The sequence below is a fragment of the Clupea harengus genome, chromosome 4 (genome assembly GCF_900700415.2).
Source record: "Clupea harengus chromosome 4, Ch_v2.0.2, whole genome shotgun sequence".
NCBI lineage: Eukaryota > Metazoa > Chordata > Actinopteri > Clupeiformes > Clupeidae > Clupea > Clupea harengus.
This window is the reverse complement of record NC_045155.1, coordinates 14,617,283-14,639,782: the sequence shown is the minus strand read 5'-3', so window position 1 is coordinate 14,639,782 and position 22,500 is coordinate 14,617,283. Positions and strand designations below refer to the sequence as shown.

At 49.6% G+C, this 22,500-nt stretch overlaps 1 protein-coding gene across 8 annotated transcripts in view; it reads left to right on the top strand.

Annotated features, from left to right (window-relative positions):
• The window catches only part of agrn (agrin), a 204,148-nt gene that overhangs the window by 103,623 nt on the left and 78,025 nt on the right, over positions 1-22,500 (top strand). For all 8 annotated transcript variants that reach the window (XM_031566367.2, XM_031566366.2, XM_031566373.2 and 5 more), the window contains one exon: positions 12,430-12,645. In XM_031566367.2, the coding sequence (XP_031422227.1) occupies positions 12,430-12,645 (216 nt within the window). The remainder of the gene's footprint in view (positions 1-12,429; positions 12,646-22,500) is intronic.

Below are 22,500 nucleotides of genomic sequence, written 5' to 3'. Positions count from 1 at the left end.
ATATGCATGTCCTATTTTGCCGCCCCCACTCTCTTTTTTTCTTTCACTCTCTTTCTCACTCCCTTTTCCCTCTCTCTGTATCTCTCTCTCTCTCTATCTCTCTCTCTCCTTCTCTCTCTTTCATTTTCCCTCGTTTTGGGGAGTCAGAGCGCACAGATGAGGCCCAGTGTGAGCCAGGAAAAAAGTACCCAGGCCTGTTGCTATGGCAACCTCTGCCCCGCAAACCGCTCATGCACAATTCATGTTGGTGACCTTTTTTTCCCCCTCCCCCTTCACCCCCAGCCCTGCCCAGTCCATCACCATCCATTCACCCCGGTGACGCATCCACCCACAGAAGGTGGCATCGGCAGAAGCCCAATTGCCCGCCCCGTCCCACCCCACCCCGCCCTGGCCCGCTTCCCTTTTCCGGGGGTGCAATCACCCCACTCCACACAGTTCCGCGCCCCTTTCAGCTGGCGGCTGAAAGCCTCATGCAGGTTTAATAACTGTCAACATGAACCAATGACAGTCCTGCAAGGAGGAGAAGAAGAGGGCGAGTGTAGGCCAGTATATGACAGCAACAGAAAGAAGGGGAATCTCATGAAAATGACCCCTCTAGAGACAGAGACAGAGAGAGAGATAGAGAGAGAGAGAGAGAGAGAAAGAGAGTAAGAGATAGAGAGAGAATAAGAGACAGAGAGAGAGTAGGAGAAATGGTAAGAAAACTATGTGAGAGTGAGTGCACTTGTGACCGAGGGAGGCACAGAGAGTTAGAGAGTTGGAAAGTGAGTAGGAGGGGGAGATAATTGCATCTGACACACCTCTCAGTCATTGTGAGTGGCTTCATTGTGAGTGGAGAATATGACACAGAATGCACTCGAATCGGGGCATGACCCAAACAGCTGCTGCTCCACTGCACTCCATCCTAAACTCACACCAGACCCGCACATTTCTCTTGCTCCCCTCAGCGTCACAGGCTGTGTGTCTGTCTGTCTGTCTGTCTGTCTGTCTGGTGCTCTCTCTCTGATAGGCATACAAATGATCGCAGGCGCTCTGTCACATTCTTAGAGATTCTTAGACATGCAGGCATGCGGTATGCATATTTGTGGTATGCGTATAGCTTTCACACATGCACACGGACACACACACACACACACACACACTGATAAATATATTCATATACACTCAGTCGTATGAATGCTCTGAACTATGCATACTCAAACACTCTCTATTTTTGTATCATGCACACACACACACACACACACACCCATGCACACAAACACACATACAGACATGAAACAGCGATGATGGTCTCTGTACTTCATCTGAATGTCTGAAACAAAACATGCAAACAATATCACCGCCTGCCACTGCCATGGATCACTTCACTTCATCTCAGCGCCAGGCTTTTATATCATAGCCCAGCATTTACATATTAACTGCAGCACCCCCCCATACCTGCGTTACCCTCCATTAATAAATGCAGGACAAAAAGGAGAGAAATGGGTCTGGTTGAGATGCACTTAATGCAAATGTTCTTGCCGTCTTGCCGCGTTTCCCTGTGACGTTCCTGATTCGAGCCCCATTAACATCCCGCTCTCCACGAGAGAGGGTCTCAGCAGGACTCTTCGCCGAGGATAATTTGTATACCTAATTTTTCTTGACATTATCCCTATTGGTAGCTTGGCATAATGTGCCGTCTTAATCGGGGCCAGGGATATATTTAATTTTTGGTAATTACTGTAGCATGCCGGAGGGAGAGGTGGGGGGGCGAGCGTGCCTCAGATCTGCAGGGCGCTCGTGTGACTCAGAGCGCAATCCTATCTGTCACCCTCTGCTTCCCTTGTCTTAGGGTAGGGAAAACAGGAGGAGGGGAGGGGGAGTAGAGAGAGAGAGGAGAGAAGGTGCGAGAGAGGGAAAACTGGAAGTAAGACAGATAGAATGAGAGAGAGGGAGAGAGAGAGGGAGGTGGTAACAGAGGAAGAGAGGCTGAGAGAGAGAAAGAGAGAGACGGGGAGAGAGGGAGGTGTGATGGAGGGAGTGGAGGGAGGGGAGAGGAAGTGTGATAGCGAGAGTTCGACAGAGAGGGGAAAGAGCCGGGTCCATTTTGAAAATTGGCTCTTTTTTGTCATTACATTCCTATTGTGTCTTCTGCAGAACCAGAACACCGGGTCTCAGTTTGATTACTACCTCACGTCCCTAGAGAGAAGGGTAGAGAGAGAAAGAGAAAAAAAAGAAAGAGAGAGAGAGAGGTAAAGAGACCCTTACTGGCAATAGAGAAGTTAATTTTAAGCACCGTCGGTGAAAAGTTCTGCTCTTATTCTTGTTTTGTTTTTTTTGACCCCTTGTCAGTTGTACTTTTTTCACCGGCTTCTTCTCCTGCCACCTAATCTCTCCGCTCACACCTGCCTGGTATGCCGCTCATGCACAGCGTGAGCGGTCTGTTTCATTTTTTATTTCCAAAGCGCTTCAGCCTTCAAAGCGAAGCAGGCAGGACGGACCCGGAGCTCGTCTCCAGCCTGTGGAGCTCGTGTGTCCACGGAGGGGGCGGATCACCGTCAGGCGGGCAGGCAGGCAGGCAGGCAGGCAGGCAGGCGGAGAGAGACAGGCAGGGTGTCTGAGCCCGTTCCGCCCGATGCACATGCCATTACCCAGCGCTCTTTGGGCCCGGCCCCTCTCGTTTCTCCCTCTCTACCTCCACATGGCGGGGCGGCCTCCAGCGGGGTTGAGGGGAGGTGTGTGTGTGTGTGGGGGGGGGGGGGGGGGGGGGTAGTAATGTCACTCGCATGTGTAACAGTCGACAGCGTTCTCTCCGGGAACATTCAGGCGTTCCTATCCATGTCAGATACTGCTGTGAAAGCCATTACGACATCCCGGAGTCTTTTTATGGAGTCTCCATATTTCTTGAGGTACTGAGGGAAGGAGGGAAGGGACTAGAAATGGAGGAAAGATGGCTCTGGACCATCCACCCCCCCTCCCCCTCCTCCTCCCCACGAAGACCCACATCCACCGTGGCCGTCCTCTGGGAAGCCTTAAGCCAGTGAATGGTGGAAAGACTTTTTCCAGGCTGCACGTCCAGCGCATGAAATGGCAGATGTTGGCCAGGAGTGATGGGAGGTCTGGGATGGAGCAGAACACTGTCTGCCAGGTGGGATATTACATCAGATAGAGAGTATCGATCCCGAGGAGATCACAGACACGCTCGCTCACTTCTCCGCCACCCTGCCTACGAGCCGCCACTGAGCACGTTCGGTACTCTCCTCCCCCTCCGACCACCGTCACCACCACCACCATCACCATCATCACCACCACAACTACCACTGCCACCCCTCCTCCAGTCCCCTTTACCTGTCCTTGGTAGACACTTGTGTTGAGTTTGGCGGTAAAAGCCAATTACATGCTTACATAAGGCCCACATTTCCTCAGTCTCATTCCACTCCATTTACTGCCCCAGGTCCATCCGTTTTGTTTTTAAGTGCTCCGCCGCACAGCAGAGACGGCAAGTAAAGAGCAGAAAAACAGTCAGGTGAGGGAGAAAAAAAAAATCTCTCTCTTTCTCTCACTCTCTCTCTCTTCTCTTCGTCTGTTTTCTCCCTGGGAGTGCGTCACGAACACCAGTTGATGAGGGCATCTGTTAATTATGTGGCGCTCACTTTGTATTGAGGATGTCAATTAGACGCCGAGCTCGTGCTTCCTCACTTGGCAGCTAGATGCCAGTGTGCGTGAGGCGCGTGCCTTATCATAGCAACCCCCAAAAGCACCAACTCTGAGTTATGGCAGAGGCAGTAAGTCAGAATTATACTGTGTGCACGTGTGGTTGTGTGAATGTGTAGATGTGTGCACGTCGCAGTGTACATGCGCCTGAGTATGTGTGTGTGCAGCTGCTTCTGCAACTGGTTCTCTAGTTGAAAGTGTGAATGCGCGAGCTTGTACCGTAGGTGTGTGTTTGTGTGTGTGTGTGTGTGTGTGTGTGTGCACACATGTATGTGTTAGTGTGAATGCACTGGCACCCTCTGAGTGTTTGAAGGTCTATATATACACCCGTGCGTCTGTAGTTACACTCCCCGCAGGAGAGGGCCTGCCCAGCGCCTCACGGTGCGAGTGCTAGTAAATTGACAGTGTAACCGGTGACGTGGAGCGCCATCTGCTCCCTGTATGCTGGAAGCCTGTGTGGGAGCAGCAGAGCTCCCATTCGCAGCTGCTGTTGGGGCGGTGGATGGAGCCGCCATGTCATATCAGGAACCCCACCAGGAGCCCCATAAGGAGAGGAGAGGACAGGACAGGACAGGAGAGGAGGACAAGGAGAGAGGGGGGGAGGTGGGAGAGAAGACAGGCTAGTGTGCTAGTCCTTAGGGCACTAAAGGGGACAGATGTATTTTTTCATCTTTTCATTTTCCTCCATTTTTTTTTTTCCAGAAGCGTAGTAATTGGGTTTAACATGCCCTGCTGGGACGGGGGTGGGTGGCGCATAGCAAAGTTGGCTTTTGTTCTTCGGCTCATCTCTGATCCGGTACAGCCGGTGCAGCAGGGTTCGCTCACACTGTTCGTCATACACACACACACACACACACACACACACACACACACACACTGTACCACACAAGAACAATCAGATACCCTGCAGACCCACATGCATACTCTCACACACACAAAAGCCACAAAAAAAGATTCTCCCACATCCTCTGTTCGGTTCAGATGCCCTTTAATGATATAATTAGCGAATCCCCCACCCCTTCCCTCCACCACCCTACCAGTTCCAATCTGTGGCCTCTTCAAAAAAAGAGCAAGGCTAAGAAGAACAGGCAGAAGACAGAAGTGTGCTGGTGGGGGGGTGGGGGGTTGGGGTGGTGAGTTGAGGCCGTCATGGATTTAAAAAAAAGGCCTCAGGATTGTATTAACCCTTTGAACCCCACGAGCTGATTGGACGTTGGACAGGGAGGAGATTGGTGTCATCAGGGCTCGCCTCCAGACTGAGGCCGCAGATTGAAATCCCAGCAAGCCCCGCGCCCGGCATCCCGCAGCACAGAACCCCACTCCCCCACCCCACCCCACCCCACCCACTCCGCTCCGCTCCACACACTGCCGGATCCTCAGCGACGGTGACTCACTGGAGAGAAAAAAGGGAAAAAAGCGGGAGGGGGGGGGGGAAGACAGGAATAGGGTCTTCTTCTCACCACCACAGAAACACAGCTTTATTGCTGCAACTTTCAATTAATTGCCTGACCCGGTCCACTGGCATAAATCGTGGCACATTCATTCAACATCGTGTGGTCGCTTTGTGAAACAAGTATGTGGAGAATTCGAACGGAATGGAATGTAATCTGCGCACCATTCTCCTCATGCCAGGCACCGTGTGTGACAGCAAGAGACTGTGCTAAAGTGTCGGGGCATATGCCTGTGTGTCTGCATGATACTTTATTGTCTGTGAGGTGTGTTAGCAGTCTGACTGTGTGCCAGGCTTTGTTTATCCATTTGTCGTGATAGTTGGTGTATGTGTGAGGCATATGTGGTGATCTGTGGGTGGTAGATGCGTTTGGCTTTAACTCATGCCGCCCACATACAGAGTTCTCTTGGGAGAGACTTTAAGGTAACATCATAAAGGTGAATGTAACGCGGAGATTAACATTCCAGCCGTCTCTATTATACAGAGGGCTTTAGAAATCCATGGCAGGTATGCATTAGCATGACCAGACTGCCATTAGCAGGCAGAGGCTTCAGCACTTTGTAAATCTCCACGCCAAGAGAGTTTCTAATTAGCCTAACAGGGAGCGTTTATTAGCAAATCTATATGTGTACACACAGTGCCACATATATCTCTACGTGACTCGACTGCAGAAAGCTGCCTGAGCTTTTTGTTCTTGGGAGGGAGTAGAAGTTTAGCTTGATTGATTGGCCAGTGCTGTGTGTGTGGTTTTATTCTTTCTCTCCCCCCCCCCAATAACCCAATCATATGTTACATTCACCTTTTAGGGTTATTAAGGAAGAAAGTAAGAAGAAACAGATGGGGGGGGGGGGGGAGAGAAACGGCTCAGCTTGACAGCAGCTAAAATGAGCTCGCTCATTCTGAAATACTGGCTGCTTTTTAATGGGCTTTATTTTGCACTTTACTCGTTCTTCGGCAGAACTGGGTATATGGGAGTGGGGGGGTAGGGGGGGGGGGGGGGGGGGGCAGACCGCATTTTACAGTGACAGCCCAATCCCCCCCACACACACGCACACACACACTCCCCACCCACCCCCTCCACTTTCCCTTGGCTGGCAGCGAGAGGAGCCAGGGAGCGAAAGAAAAAGACAAAATGAAGTGATTTGTGGAGGTATTGATCGGCGTGGGGATATTGATCAGTGCGCTTAGAGAGATGAAGGAGGGTTGCTCTGTGTCTGGCGGCGGGGCAGAGAGGTGGAAGCCCACCCCTGCGAGGAGACGATGCCAGGGCTACCAGCGGGGGCAATCGCGACACACACTCACGACCCCCACCCCACCCGACCCCACACCCCCCTCCGTTTCTTGCGACTGCGATGGTCTTCGTCACCCGGCAAACCTAACATCCTCGTCGATAAAGCCGGTAGCTTGTGCGGCAAGTTTCGGCCCGAGGCCACAGTGTTTTGTTGTGCCGCCGGGACCCCTCCGGAGGGATTTGGAGTTTGCGGTGAGAGCATATTGTGTTTTTGAGTGCTCGGCCTAGTCAGGCAGACTGTTCAAGGTGAGCGCCCAGAAATGATTTGGTGTCCTCACTTCTCTTCTTTAGAACTCATGAACACTGAAACACAAGTCCAAAAAAAAAAGGTGGAGCGGAAAGGATCGCTGTACACTTGTTTTTCATTTCCTTTCAACTGAAAGCATTTTTTTTTGAAAACCAAGAGAGCAGGTGCGAACCAGCACAACAGATGCTTATTAATATTTTAAAACAACAACAACAAAAAAAAAAACGTCAAAACTAAATCTCTTTAAATTACATTTAACAGTCCCTGCCGCTAACACCGTAAAACACTTAGGTGGTTTTTGCTGTGTGTGTGTGTGTGTGTGTGTGTGTGTGTGTTGTGTGGTAGGAGTAGTGCAGTATTCCTGGGGGTACAGAATGGAACCATCTGTTCTGGGCTTGGGTTTCCTTCCTGGAAGGACCCCGGACCCCTGTAGCTCCATTATTGAAGAGCTCCAGCTCCCATCCTCCTCATCATCATCCTATTCTGACATTACGGAGGAAGACTTCTCTCCGTACATGCAGTAGGCTTCGCCAGGCTACTGATTGACCATCACACAGCCCTGGACATCTCTTCAGCGCTCTCCCTCACATCTCTTTGAGGGAAAGAATGGACTGCTGCTGACCGTAGGGGAAGGAAAGAGAGAGAAGGGAGAATGGGAGATTGGCAGAGTGTGAGAGGAGGAAGAGGAAGAAATGGAGTGAGTGAGTGAGTGAGAGGGGGGGGAGAGAGAGAGCAAGGGAGAGAGGAGAGTTGTGGAGACACTCCAGAGCGCTGAAAACATTGCACAGTGAAGTCATGCATACACTCACACACACATGTATTTGAGCAAACACACACAGACACACACACACGCTCACACACACACAAATTATTGACACGCTGCTTGTAGCATAGATCCGGAAAGACCGTCAGAGAGGGGGGTGGGGGGGTGGGGGGAGTTGCAGAAACAGAGAGATGCAGAGAGATAGAGCGGGAGAGGGGAGAAGAGCACTCCAGCAGAACATGCTCAGTGGACGGTTTGAATAATTGAATTTTGCGTAGCGTCTTTGCCAGGCGCGGGGTGATTTATTCATGTATATTTCAGGAAGTTGTAATCTTTTCATAGCTCGCCTGCTTTCCTTTGTGCCACAGATGAAGGGTGACAGAATAGGGCCTGCTCCTATATCTCCATTATTAATACCGCCTGCCCAGGCCAAACGGCTCCCTTTCTCCCCCCCCCCCCCCCTCAGAAGGTGTCTGAGATGAACACACCCAACCTCTGTCTCTAACACACACACACACACACACACACACACACACACACACACACACACACACACACACACACACACACACACACACACACACACACACACACACACACACACACACACACACACACATATTGCATCATCATATCTCCCCCTCCCACAAATGCTACCACCACCATCACCACCAAACAATCAGGGATTTAATCTTTAAAGTCAGGCGCTTTGGAAATACACTGTGACAGACCCGCTGTATGGAGGAACTACTGTCACCGGCATCCTGGCAACTCAGAGCAGGGGGTTTCTGTCTGTTCATCTTGGAGATAAAACGGGGTGAAGCGCATTTTCTCATTCTCTCTGCCTCTTCCAGGCAGGCTCTCATCCTCCAATGCCTGCCTGTGCTCTCCTCTCCTCTCCTCTCTGTGCTCTCCTCTCCTCTCCCCACTCCACCCCGCCTCATCCCTCGTTTTATTTAAGATGCACTGGATGGGCTCGCTGCCCCTCGCCGCAGTCCGTGGGAGTGTTTTGGCGGAGCTTTTGGAGCTGGAAAATAAGTTCACGCAGGTTTAAGTCGGGTCAAGGCTTCACTCAGGCCAGGAAGCTCGGGGGGAGAGATAAAGGCAGAGAGAGAGAGAGAGAGAGAGAGAGAGAGACAGGGAGAGAGAGAGAGAGAGAGACAGACTAGAATTGATTGGGCCTTTATATGGGGAAATGAGAAAACAGAGTGTTCCCTCAGTGCTGTCTGCTCCCTCTCTAACACTGGGGGTGAATCAAATAACTTGCTTTTATTTGTTTTCCCCCTCCTCTCATTTTACTCCTTGATAGCAAGCTCTGGAATGGAATGCACTGAAAAAGAAACTTGAGGGAGGGAGGGGGGGCAAGGAGGCTTGGCGCGATAAGGTGAAAGGATGGAGACCACTCTGAACTCCGTTCCCTGTATTTACATCAGTGTATACGACCGCTTCCTTGCTAGTTGGCAGCGAGAGCCAGATAAGCCACGAGATTCATAAGAGGAAGTGCTACAGTCGCCAGTGTTTACTCTCCGTGACACCCCTCATTCCTACCCGACGCCAATAACACCGTGAGAGGGCGGCGCGTGCGCCGGCCGGGGTGTTTGTGTTTGCCTGCCCGCCGCGAATCAATTGCTATGCTCGGGAGTGCGCCTTTCCTATTACCCACACATGAAGAGAAGATATTGCATGTAACCTCCCTGGTCCAGGCAAAATTAGATTCTCGAAATGAGAATCTCCAAAAAAAGAAGAAAAATTAGGTTTGGGATGGGAATGTTGCGGGGGCAGGGTGGTGGGGCTCTTCTGCCCGTGATTAATGTAGATCAACTCATCGATAACTCATCAATATGCAATAAACTCGATCGATACGCAAGTTCCTCCACTTACCTCCCTGGGCGTATGTAAACACCCACTTTGGAGTGATGGAAAGACCTATTGTGAAACCAGAGTGACTACTCTCTATTCCCCACAGAATCCTGGACTGTAGTCATGGCAACATTTTTCCAATTCCATTGACTTTTGGCACCCTGTGGCGAGCAAGAAGCAACCCCGCATGCTTTTAAACTTATGAGAATTATGCTGCCTCCTATTGAGGCACTCATGCCTTATGCGAGTTGCCACATCATTATCTGAAGACATCCTTGGTGATTCAGGACCTGTGTTCAGTGAGAGCATTAATTGGCTGGCATTCTCTTCATTAGTGCAGAGTCATTTTTCATCAGATACATCAATTGCAGGAAGATGCTCTGTAGTTGTTTCTCATGTGAGATTTGAACTGGTTTATTTATGTAGCTGAGCGATGAGTCTGAATCATCGTCTAACCTGATCTGACAAGTAAAACCATGTCTTCGCTCAGTGCAAGTGGCGAACCGAGATATTAGAACCAGCTAACTCTGTGAGGCTGAAATATTGCTGTTTGAAATTGTCGGCCTTCCCCCTACCTCAAGTCCTCTGTGAAACTCTGAGACTAACATTTATGCAAGACAGCAGGACAGTCTGTTCACTTATTCATTTCTCTCACCACGCTGTCCCGGAAAAAGTGAGGGAGCCGGCGAGTGAGAGGAAAAAGAGGGAAGAGCAGACTGACGTGATGAGATCTGTGCACCTCACACTTTCTTCTTCAAAATTCATCTGTCTCTTTTTATTTAAAAAATAATTCCTCTGCTCCTTCGCCCTCACTTCCTCGAAGCCTTTTCATTTGCCTTTTTGCCTGAGCGTGTCTTTTTCTGAATGCAGCCCTGTTTCCATACTCAACCAGTAGCCTCACGCTGTTTGGCATTCCATCAGGGTGTAGTAGCTTTGTAGTTACTGCTGCCTCTCATTTCTCTTCATCTTCTGACATTTTTCTTTCTGTATCACAGCTGTTATTCGCGGCTCCTTTGCTCTGAGCACTTTTTTTCAATTTGTTGCCCGTTTCTACGCTATTCAACGTATTTGAGGGCATATTCAGGTGTGCGAGGCAACATTCGTTATTGCATCTATATTTGATAAACGCCTCTCCATGCAGGTCAGCGAGTAGCAGACTTCAAGTCAAAATGTTCCCCCTCACTGACAGCAATTATACTTCAGCTAGTGGTACGCTCTACAGTGTGGAAAAAGTTATTGCGAGATTCTGAGCTGGATTTTTGGGCTAGATTGCCTGTGTGTACACCTGTTTTGTCTGCGCCCGTTCTTCGTTTTATGGTGGGTAGAGGCCCTCCTTGAACATAGTGAGTCTGTATCCCCTTTTTTTTGTGTGTAAGTGTGTACGTGTGGAAGGATGTGTGTGTGTGTGCGCTTGTGTGTGGAAGGGTGTGTATATATATATGTACTTTATGTATGTGTACGTGTATTGCATGGGTCATATGGAAGGTTGACACTTAAAGCTTCTAAACTTCAGCCTACAAGTCCCAGAGGAACCGACCTTCTGTCGCCCCTCATACAACTACGCGTGGGAGCGGCCGACCCCGGCCAGGACTTAGCCTGTGTCAACAATGCGCCGCACATATCACTGTCTGCCGCTGAATTTCAAGAGGTTCTTGTTCAGAGTCACGGGTGACAGGCTCAGTGCAGGAAAACAATGTTGGCAGGTAGTGTGTGAGCATGTCTGAGTGACAGCGGCAGCTTCAGAGGTACAGAGGGGAAGCCTGTCGCTCTATCCCCCCATACGGCTCCACACAGGACTGGGGTGGGTGGGGGTACATGGTATGCCTGCCTTTGTGTGTAGGGTGCTTCGATCTTTGTTTGTTTTCTCTCTCTCTCTCTGTCTCTCTCTTTCTCTCTCTCTCTCTCACATACACACACACACACACACACACACACACACACACACACACACACGCTCTTGCTTTGTTTCTTTTTCTCCCTCTCTCTTTCTTTGTCTCTACCAAAAGGTTTGAGGCAGAGATGGCTGTCAGTCTTAGATGTTTCAGGTGGCATCACACACACACTCTCTCTCTCTTTTTCTCACACACACACTCACACACACACACACACACACACACACACAACCATCTCTACCACCCCTCCATGCGTTTCTTAGACTGCGTCATAGTGAGGCGAGTCTATCTGAGGCCTGTTGGAGCTAACATAGACGTAAGCCCTCACCTGTCAGGAAGATGGAGAGCAACGGGCAACAGAAGGATGGAGAGAGGGAGAGGGAGCAAGAGGGAGAGGGCAAGAGCAAAAGAGAGAGAGTGAGAGAGAAGGAGATAAGGTTTAGTGAACCCCCTCTAACATCCCCTCCCCCCACCACCACCACCACACCCCCACATCAGCAGAGGGGAAGTCAGCGTCGAGGAGTAGGGGAGGAGGGGAGAGGCCAGGCTGCTGCTGGGCAATCAGTGTGGACACGCGTCTGCTTCCCCAGTGTGGCCTGGGAGCCGGCGATAAGAGCTCAGCATGGCCGGAGGGCACGCGGTGACATTGGACTTCAGAGGCACCAGGAGGAGAGAGAGAGAGAGAGAGATGGAGGGGGGAGAGTGTTACAGGGAGAAAGGAAGGGGAGAGAGAGATGGAGAGGGAGGGAAAGAGAGAGTTCCAGAGACAGGGGAGAGAGAGATGGAGAGGGAGGGAGAGAGGGAGTTCCAGAGACAGGGAGAGAGAGATGGAGAGGGAGGGAGAGAGAGAGTTCCAGAGACAGGGGGAGAGAGATGGAGAGGGAGGGAAAGAGAGAGTTCCAGAGACAGGGAGAGAGAGTTGGAGAGCGGGACTCTTTTAAGATCAGCCCCTCGGGGCCCTCTCAGCAGCGAGTCTGTCCAGAGCCTAGTCCCAGTCACTGATTCTCATTCAAATTCATCCGGGGAGAAGGAACGACTCACCACTGAAGCTTTGCTCCCCCCTCGAAGCCAATGTCATATGCAAAAATCTGAACACATACAAATGTGTCTGTGGACACCACAAGTCCAGTTACGTTATGTATAATGGAAATGCTGTTGTGTGTTGTTGTTGTTGTTGTTGTTATTATGGTGGTGAAAGTAACGCTGTACTGGTCTTGTTTACCTGTCTGGCAGGCTGCAGGGGCATGCTGTGCGGTTTCGGAGCCGTGTGCGAGAGGGACGCAACCGACCCCTCCAAGGGCGAGTGTGTGTGCAAGAGGACCACGTGTCCGTCGGTGGTGGCCCCCGTCTGCGGCTCGGACTCCTCCACGTATTCCAACGAGTGTGAGCTGGACAAGGCACAGTGCAACATGCAGCGACGCATCAAAGTGCTGCGCAAGGGACCATGCGGTGAGTAACACTAAAAAACACACGCTAACACAGCAGTGTGTACAGAACACACACACACACAGAGCAGACATATATACGTCTACATTTATAAATACATCCACACACCCGAATGCCCTCCCACAGGCACATATACACTCTCTCTCTCGATTCCCCACGAACTTGCACAACACACACACATACACACGCACACACACACACACATACACACACACACACACACATACACACGCACACACACACACACGCACATACACACACACACAGTGACTCTGCAGCTCCCCAGGTCCACTTTGGAAACATAATGACAAATTCCAAAACCTGCACATTTGCCACTTATCATCTCCTATTAGCATATTCATAAAAATATCCTGTCTCCTTCCTCCAGACGAGGTTGGGGATCTGCCAGCCCAGTGTACTCCTTTGTGTTCTCCTGCATTTTGCCTGAATGATAAGTAATAGCTGACGTCTGTGTTGGCTTGGTCATGCTATTAAGCAGGCCCTGTGACTGCAAGCCTTGCCAGCAAGAGCAGTAATTATGTGAGCCGGTGGAACATGACGTACCGAACCTTCAAAGAGCCATAATTACCAAGCACACATGCTGAAGAAAGAGAGAGAGAGAGAGAGAGAGAGGGAGAGTTTATAAGAGAGATGGAGGAGGAGAGTAAAGGAGAGCCAGAGAGCAGGCTCTAGGTGGACAGCAGCACCAAGGAGACTGGGAGGAGTATGCACGTCTCTTTACAGCGCGAGGACTGCAAACAGTACCAGAGTTTCACGTTAGGGTTTATTTATTTTAATTTAATATACTGTGGTTTCATTCCACATCTCTCTCCTTATTTTTTTTTAAATCACTTCCGAATGACGGGCAAGGTTGAGCGGCTCTCCCTGCAATTTTCCTAATGAAATGGGCAATGTGGCGAAAAAAGAGGTTACATTTATCGCGCGGGGGCCGTGAGGCTGGGCTGGGCTGGACTGGGCTGGACTGGGCTGGGCGCCGTGCAGATAAAGGGACTGGGCAGCCATGTGAATTAAAAGCCCAGTGTGTTTAAATCACAGCTCGAGTGCGGGCCGAGCTGCAGCACACTCCCAGGCAGAGAGGGGATAAAAAGAAGAGGCACTTGCCAAGTTATGGTTCAGTAGTGCACAAACGAGAGTGAGGCAGAGGGAAAGGAGGAGAGTGTGTGAGAGAGAGAGAGAGTAGAGTGAGAGAGAGAGAGAGAGAGTGTGTATCTGATAGAGACAATGTGTGTGTGTGTGTGTGGGTGGGGGATTGATAGATACAGAAAAAAATTGGCTCCCTTTTTTAACCAGATCAAGGGAGCGTGTTCATTCTCATAATATTGGACTAGGTGCTGGGTAAACAATGTCTCCAGCTGTCGGTGGGGTGTCCACAGAAGCCTCATTTCAGGGTGGCAGTCTTGTGGAACGTGGGAACGGAGCGGGGTGTGGTGCGGCGGGCACTGAAGTGCAGTGTTGTTCCCGAGCCCGGCGCAGTCTGGCAGCCAGAGGTCGATCCGCGGATTGATCATGTGCAAAGCCATACTGGATTGAAGTGCATGGACTCCCCTGGCCATTAGAGCATTCATCTTCCTCTCTCTTTCGCTGCCATTTTCTCTCTCTCTCTTTTTCACTACCTCCTTTTCTCTCTCTCTCTCTCTCTCTCTCTCTCTCTCTATTACTATAAGCTGACTTGAGGCCAGTCATACACACCTGACCCATGGGATGACAAACAACAGCAAGTAGTAGCGTGTAAACTTTCCCCCGTTTCATAACAGGCTCTCTGACAAAGCCAGGACAGTTTGTTTCCCTGTCAGATCGTGGCCCGCCAGGATGCCAGGTAGGCAACACCGGGGCCAGGACATTTCCCAGAGAAACAGCCTGGTTCTGCGCGCCACGTCCGCTCCACTGAGGCACGACCTGGCGTGAGAGGGAGCCAAGGGCCTGAGAGCTCTATCTTTTACCTCCTCTGGCTTTTCAGAGGTGAAATCAATGCCAGTTTCTTCCCTCTCGCCACTTAAAACACTGTGCTCTTTTCATTGAGAGGTCTCTTGCTGATTTCAGTCGTCGTCATTTGGCATCTTTAAATTGACGTGATGTGATTGGAACTGCCGAGCGCCCACAGCAGCTCTCAGCCACTTTGCACGTCGGAGAGAGTTTTTGGAGACGGAGAGAGAGGCATTCTGCGTGTGTGCATCAGGGGCTAGTGCCTGGCTGTGAAAAGGTGAGAAAAGGCTCCTTTGGGCACCTTTCAAGATGTGTTGCGAAAGAAGGCCCTGCCGTGATTGAAGCGCAGGCTTTGATTCCTTATCTCTGATAGGAGCGCCCGATGCGTTAAACATGAAAAGCATTTTTTTTTTCTTCTAAACTTTTTCTTATTCCTCTTCGGTTCGCCAGCTCAGACCGTAGAGATATCTCGCGTCTTTGGAACTTCAGCTCAACAGAGTTTTCTGTGTTTAGTATGGGGGAGGGTGGTTTGTGTGTGTGTGTGTGTGTGTGTGTGTCTGTGTGGATTGGGGTGTGTACGTGGAGGGGAGAGGAGGATGCCATTGGTAACAGGGCGCTCTAGAACCAGCTGTGGCTCACAGATGGGGCCATGCCAGTTAAGCGGCTGTTAGGGCGTCGGAGAAGAGGGGGAGAGGCTGATTTATGTTCCCGGGGAGGTGCCCGCGAGGAAGGGCTCGTCGCAGGGTCCCGGCGGGGGACGTGCGGCGCAAGCTAACTCCCATTCCCCTCCCGCCAGCCGATTGTTCCCGCTGACAGGTCGTTACTCAGGCGGGGCCTCGCGGCCTCGGGTGACAAGCGCAGCGCCGATGGAGTTGGAGTTCCAGAGGGGGCCCGCCACTGTTGCTGTTACTGCTGCTGTTACTGCTGCCGCTGCTGTGCCTCTCCGGCGTCCGGCCAGGCCCTTGCCCCCTATTGTAAATGAGTTTTCTCCCCTTCTGGTGTGTGTGAGTGTGTGTGTGTGTGTGTGTGTGTGTGTGTGTGTGTGTGTGTGTGTGTGCATGTGTGTGCGCTCACCATGCTTACCTGTCCTCTCCACGAGGAACTCTATTCTCCCTCTCCCTCCTCTGGCCAGTTACCCCATCTGTCACCCCAGGTCTGCCTCTACCACCCTCACACACACACGCACACACACACTGCGCAGAGCTTACAGTAGCCCCTCCACTCCACTCATGAGCTCATCAGCGTCACAACAACGGGTTAATCTGCCGAACATAATGCTCTCTAATACATCCAAGTGCCCTGCCAATCTGCTGTCTCTGAATGGGTGCGACTGCTCCCGCTCATTGTATCATATGCGTCTGAATATCTCAATATTCCCAGGGATTATAATGAGCCTGCGTACGGCTAACATAAATCACCTGCGTATATTCTCCCAGAACATGCCTCCGGTGGCCTCTCGCTTCTCCTATTCGCCGGCTACCCCTCCAGTTTGACACCGCGCCCCTTTTTTTATCACAATTCTATTCATTCCTCTCTCCCCCCCCCTCCTCTTTAGGCATTTTCCATATCACCCCACACGTCTGTCTCTGCCCTCTCTCTCCTCCTTCCCCCCCCAACCCCCCCCCCTGACTGGCAGCGCAGCGTTGGGCTGCGCTCCACACACGCGAGACGCTCTAATCCCTTCTGCCGATGTGTGCAGATAGCTCCCCTCTGTTGAGAATGGATGGGGGCGGGGGGTGGATGGTAGTGAAAGGTGAGGTTGAAGGGTATTCATAAATAAATAATCCCTGCCTTCCTCCCCACCAGCGGCGTCTGTCCGCTGTTTGGTATGCACCTTTTATAGGGGTTTAAAACCACACACCCGTGTATGTGGGCACAAACACACACACACACACTCCCAAACACACGCAGATGCACATACGCTGTGTATGCCTCCTTACTGCAGAGTGAGGCTTGTACCCACACATTGTAATGGAGTTGGTGAATCCTATCTCGAGGCTTCATTCCCCTGTTCATCCTCTGCCATGCTGTGATACTTGTTAAAAAAAGAAAATCCTGTCTCCTCTCTCTCTCCATCTTTCTCTCTTTCTCCTTCTCTCACTCCCTCACTATCGCTTTCTTTCTTTGTTATGCTCTTCGTCCATCTTGTTGCCCCCCCATTCTGTCACTCCATCCTCTCTCTCTGTCACTCTCTCTCTCTCTCTCTCTCTCCCTCTCTCTCTGTCAATCTCTCTCTCTCTCTGCCCATCCTATCTGTCTCCTTCTTTCTCCTCAGCACATTTTCTTTACTTTCTCCCGTTTTTCTCTCCCCTTCTCCTCTTTCTTTGTTCTTCACCATCCGCCTTCCTCTCGCTCCTCATACCTCTTTCTCTCCTCTCCATCCCTCCCTCCTCCCTCCCTCCTTCTTTGCTCTGCACCTCACAAGCAGCCGTGTTTAGGGGAGATAACGCCGATTATGGCGGGGGCCTCGCACACCAAAACACCGCCGCTTTCTCAGCACCCCCCCCCCCCCAAGCCTAATGCCTAGCAGCGGCTGCGTTTTACAACTTTTTGCTCATGTATTTATGCATTTGATTGGGCTGAATAATGCATTGTTATCCCTCAGCCACCGCTGCCACACAGAAAGACCATATTGGAAATGCAACAATAGCCTGAGCCGGGGACCCACAGGGCATTCTGATATGTTTCCTATGGCAAAGAGTACATTGACAATTTAGGGGCCTATTTGTAGAGGTGTATTTCTGCCAACATATGCATAGTTTTCCTAATGAAAGTGTAGATATTATAGACAAGACAGGAATAATTGAGCTTGAGTCTGGATACTAGCTTTAGTCATCACAGACCTAAAATCAAAAGGCAAACCGAGCTACAGAGCCACAAAAACATGCTGAAATGGCAGCAGAGCAAGTGCAGTTAGCCATGGGGTAAACTCAGAACAGAAGAAAGATAGCCGTTATTGCAGTTTGTGAGAAGCTGTGTGTATGGAATAATTATTCAGTTTAGTGAATATCCGCAAAGTAAGAGTAGCTGGCTCAAAGCCAACATGCCAGCTTGTCTGCTGCTTGTCAGACTGCCTGTGGAATAGCAGTGGAAAGGCTAGCATAAACATGTATCATTACTTGGTAAATACACTAGGTAGCCAACATACTCTGGGACTATTTTTACTCAAAATCAAACCAGATACTGAATATTTGCAATTGAAGTGATCGGTAAGGTACATCGACAGTGACGACCCACCTCTGATGACTTCTTGTTTGACCTTGAAAGCATAGCTAACTACACACAGTGCCGCATGTGTCTCAGCTGGAGTCATAAACCCCTTTCTGAAAGTCCAAAATGTCAAACAAAGAGAAGGGAATTATCTTATTTACTTGGCAAGTCACTGGCATAAACAGAATAACCCAGTGCAAGATGTGCTTTGACAGGAAGGCAAATTGGTTGACGGATGACAGGTCTACCTGTAAATATGTGATGAAAGTAATTGATTGGAATCTCACACACACACAGTGGCAGCTGGTAAGTAAACCCTCAAGTTATCCAGATGGCAGAAGTAGCCGTAGCTTTTAGGCTGCAATGAAAGCTGACAGTCTGGGCACAAACCTGCAAATTGTTCTGGTCCTAAGTGAAGCCCGCAGCCTCTACAGAGGTGGCGTCGCCCCCGTCCGTCCCGGACAAGGCTCAGGTGAACGGGAGCTGAGAGTGCCGTACAGGTTCAGCTTTAGCGTTAGCTTGTTTTGTTTGTTAGCTCTAAAGCACTCTCTAAAACCATTTTCAGCCCACATCAACCATCCATTGAAGAGCCCAGCGCTGGTGAAACAATCAGTGGAGTCCTTTTGATGTGAGAGTGTGCATAGAGGACAGACTCCCTGTCCATCATGTCCTCATTCTCTTCACTGGGCTTTGCATTGTAGCCCAGTGCTGCTGTAGTTCTGTCTGCTTACTGCTAACTGAAGAAACGGATAAAATGTGTGTGTTTTTTTTCTCAAGCTTTGAATGTGTATGTTTTACTCATGTGTGTACACATCTGTGTGCTTTGGGTTTGTGTGTTTGTCTTGGTGTCATGGCCTGGTGTGTGTGTGTGTGTGTGTGTGTGTGTGTGTGTGTGTGTGTGTGTGTGTGTGTGTGGACATGTCCATGTATATGTATCTTTGTGCGACGTACTGTTTCTGTGTGTCTGTTGTGGGTTTGTGTTTTGGATATGTCTGTTGGCAGTGAGTGTGTGTATGTGTGTATGTGCACGCACACATCTGAGAGATCTCCAGAGAGAGAAAGACAGGAGAGAAAATGAGAGATGAGAGGAGGAATGTCACCTAGAAATAAATGACTGATTTTGTCTGGATTTTATCAAATCCCCTTCATATTTTACTTTGAAGTTCAGGCGTTTTGGAGGACTAGATGATACTTTGTGGCATGACTGACATTTTCTAGTAGCGAGTAGCGAGAAGCAAAATGGAGAAAGTAAACTCAGTAAAAGTGGGGAGCTTTTTTTGTTCGCCTTTAATTGCATGAATATAATTTGCACCTGGCAGCTCATCTACGCAACATAATAAAACATGTTGAGTATATTTAGGCTCCTATTCTAATTTATAACAAACCACCACCACCATCACAGGCTATGGTATTTCCATTGCGTGGATATCAAACATAACAGGCTGACCCGAAAAAACAACATGTGTGCTCTCCATGTCTGCTCTGTGTTTGTTGCCTCTTTATTTTACTGTCCTGACCCCATTGTGGCCCCCCTGCCCTCCCCCGTGTGTTTATTGGGTGGTGTGGCATGTAGTCCTAACATAAATTGTTCAATCTTTTGTACTGTAAGCACCTCCTGTTGTTATGGCTGTGTTTTACATTGGGCTTATACATGCTCGTCTGCACTCCGATTACTTTCCACCCCAGTTCTGAGAGGACGTGCCAACTGCTACATGTACTGGCACACACACACACACACACACACACACACACACACACACACACACACACACACTGCAGGCACTCGGGTTCAGCTCGCCTAGGCAAATGATGCAATGATGCAGTAGTGAGAAAAAGGTTGTGTTGTTGTACAGAAAAAATGGAGAGCGAGCGAGCAATAGAAAGTGGGAAAGAGAGAGAGGGAGAGAGAGCATGACTGAAATTCCCTCGGGGTCAACTGTGGCCATGCAGAGATTCCACTTTGAAATACTACGAGGCTGACTTGTGTTGGTGTTTGTGTCAGCTGCCACAAGTCAGGGGAGAGAGAGAGAGAGAGAGAGAGGAGAGAGGAGAGAGAGGAGAGAGAATGAAAGAGCTAAGAATGCCACAACCCTTGAGCAGAGAGAACGCACGCATTACCAGTTCTTGGGCCCCGATTTTCTGTATTCAAGGGTAACAGGGAAGCATGTAAAAGAGGAAGACAGCTGCAGTCAAACAAGCCCTTTGAAGAACTACATCAAAAGAATGAATCATCTCCCAGCTACTGGGTTGACAAGGGACGGCTGGGGGAGGGTGGGGTGGTGGTGCACTGGAGGATGTGGGTGTTCGGTAGGCTATGAGAGTGTGTGTGTGTGTGAGTGTGTGTGTGTGTGTGTGTGTGTGGTAGGGGTTGGCCCTGGTGGTTGGCTGCTGATGGTGTGTGTCAGTGCTTGTGTGTCAGTGCTCCTCCATCAGTTCTCTCCCTATCGGTTGAAGCATAGCGCAGTGGCAGACATGAGAAGCAGACAGGTGGCGAGCCCCGGTTGCCTGGTTATCCCTCTTCTTTCTCCCCCTCCTCCTCTACTCGTTGCTATGCCAGCACGGACGCCAGTCAGGTCTTCTCTTCTCTCTCTCTCTCTCTCTCTCTCTCTCTCTCTTCCACTCTCTCTATCTCCTGTGTGGTGCTCACTGACACAGTTCCCTCTCTTAGCTGAGATGAGTTTTTAATAAACCTCAGCAACAACCCGTGGGAGCACAGCAAAACACACAGCCAGGGAGCTGGAGGAGAAGCAGACATAGAATCGGTTCTTGACTCACTCTCTCACTCGCTCACCTTCGCTCTCTCTTTCCGTAACCATCACTCCGTCTCTGTGTGCATGTTTGTCTTTTACCCCCCTTTACTCTTATGTCTCTGAGCTAGGTGTGCCTTCACTCTCTCTCTCTCCCTCTCTCTCTCTCTCTCTCTGTCTCTCTCTCTCTCTCTTTCATTCTCTCTCTCTTCCACTCTTTCATATTCTCTGTGCATGCCTTATTGTGTCTCCATTACTCTGTTGTGAGTTAAATGTGCTCATATTGCAGTGTTCTTGCTCTTTCCTCTCATTATCGAAATCTCGACCGGGCAAACACTTCTGTGCCGCCGTGCTTGGGGAGAGAACTTAATTGGCTGTGAGAAACATCTCAAGCTCGCAAAATAAGTTAGCCGTAACAATACCAAAAAAGTGAGCGTTTGTGCGAGTCTGTATGTGTGTGAGTGTGAGTATATAAGAAAAATATGTATATAAATACATAAATAAATATATATTATCGCTAATTTAATCATTAACTTATTAATTGCACAATTTGCTGTGATTAATTGTGATTGATCACTTTTTTTTCTTAAGACTGAAGCTTGTAATGATGGATATTTATATGTGAAATCACTGAATTCATGTAGGATAAACACAAAAGAACTACATTTCAATTCAAATGTTAATAGCATCTTTTTAACTTTGAACACAGGTTCTCCCCTGTGAACTACAGATTTCCAATAAAACCATCAAGGCCATCAAAATTGATTGTCAGCTTGAAAGGCGTATTTGTTTAATGTGTAGCATACAGTGTGAGGGGAGTTTTATTTTGAAACAGGGATTGAAGATGAAGATGCAGATGCAGATTGAGATGAAGATGCAGAGAAGATAGATAGACTTTTGGGGTGGGAGATACCCTGGAGGGAGCTAGGTCAGCTGGTCGTAGTTAGAATGTAGGTTGGGTTAGCTGTAAGTGGAAGTACTCAATACACTTGCAAGCTTGTGCATTCAACTAAGCTCCATGCCAGGGCTACAATTTTTAATGAATTTCAAATGAGTCTGAATATATACGTATATATATATATATATATATTGACTGTAAAATAATGCTAAAGAGCACTGGCATATGTATGTGTGTGTGTGTGTGTGTGTGAGTGTGTGTGTGCTGATTCATTTGAAATTAATAAAAATACAGGAGCTACTTGGGCTTTGTTGTTATTCTAAATGTAATGGTTAAAATAGCTGGGGGCATCCAACGTACACCTGGCATGGAGCTTAGTTGAATGCACAAGCTTGCAAGTGTACTTCAGACTGTGAAATAATGCTAAAGAGCACGGAAAGTCACTGCGCTGCTGCAGATCCCAGAAGTTGTTGGCCCTCCTTGTTACGCCAGTCACATCCCTACAGGCAATTTGCCTCCTTGTCTGAGTCTGAGAGGCAGGCTTATCTCTGCTAATGCGGCGGGGAGGTAGCAGCAGCAGCAGCGGCGGCGGCCACGGCGGCAACAACAGCTAAACCGGACGGCCTCTCAGCATTCAAATCAAAGCCGCCTTTCCTCCTGCCCTGCTTGTCAACGTGCTGCGGCCCTGCGCCGTAAAAAAGAAGAAAAAAAAATGCCCCGGACTATTATTTAATGGGTTCAAGGAGTGTGAGGCGAATGCTGTTTACTGTCACAAAGCAAACAGAGCTCCGCTCCGGGAAGTGGCTCCTGCTTGTGCACGGCCTGCTTGCCCCCCCACCCCCACCCCCGATCCTCTCATATCATATCGCATTTCGGCGTTGCGCTTTTCGCTTTTTCTTGCCCGGCAGCCTCCTTTCCTCTCTCTCTCCCTGCACCTGGCACTGTCCTCTGTGTGGCACTATGGCTTCGGGAACTGAACTCAAGGCTCCAAGCCGAAAGGCAGAGGCTGATGTGTGAATATCTGTCAGATGTTTTTTTGGTGGTGATGATGACATGTCA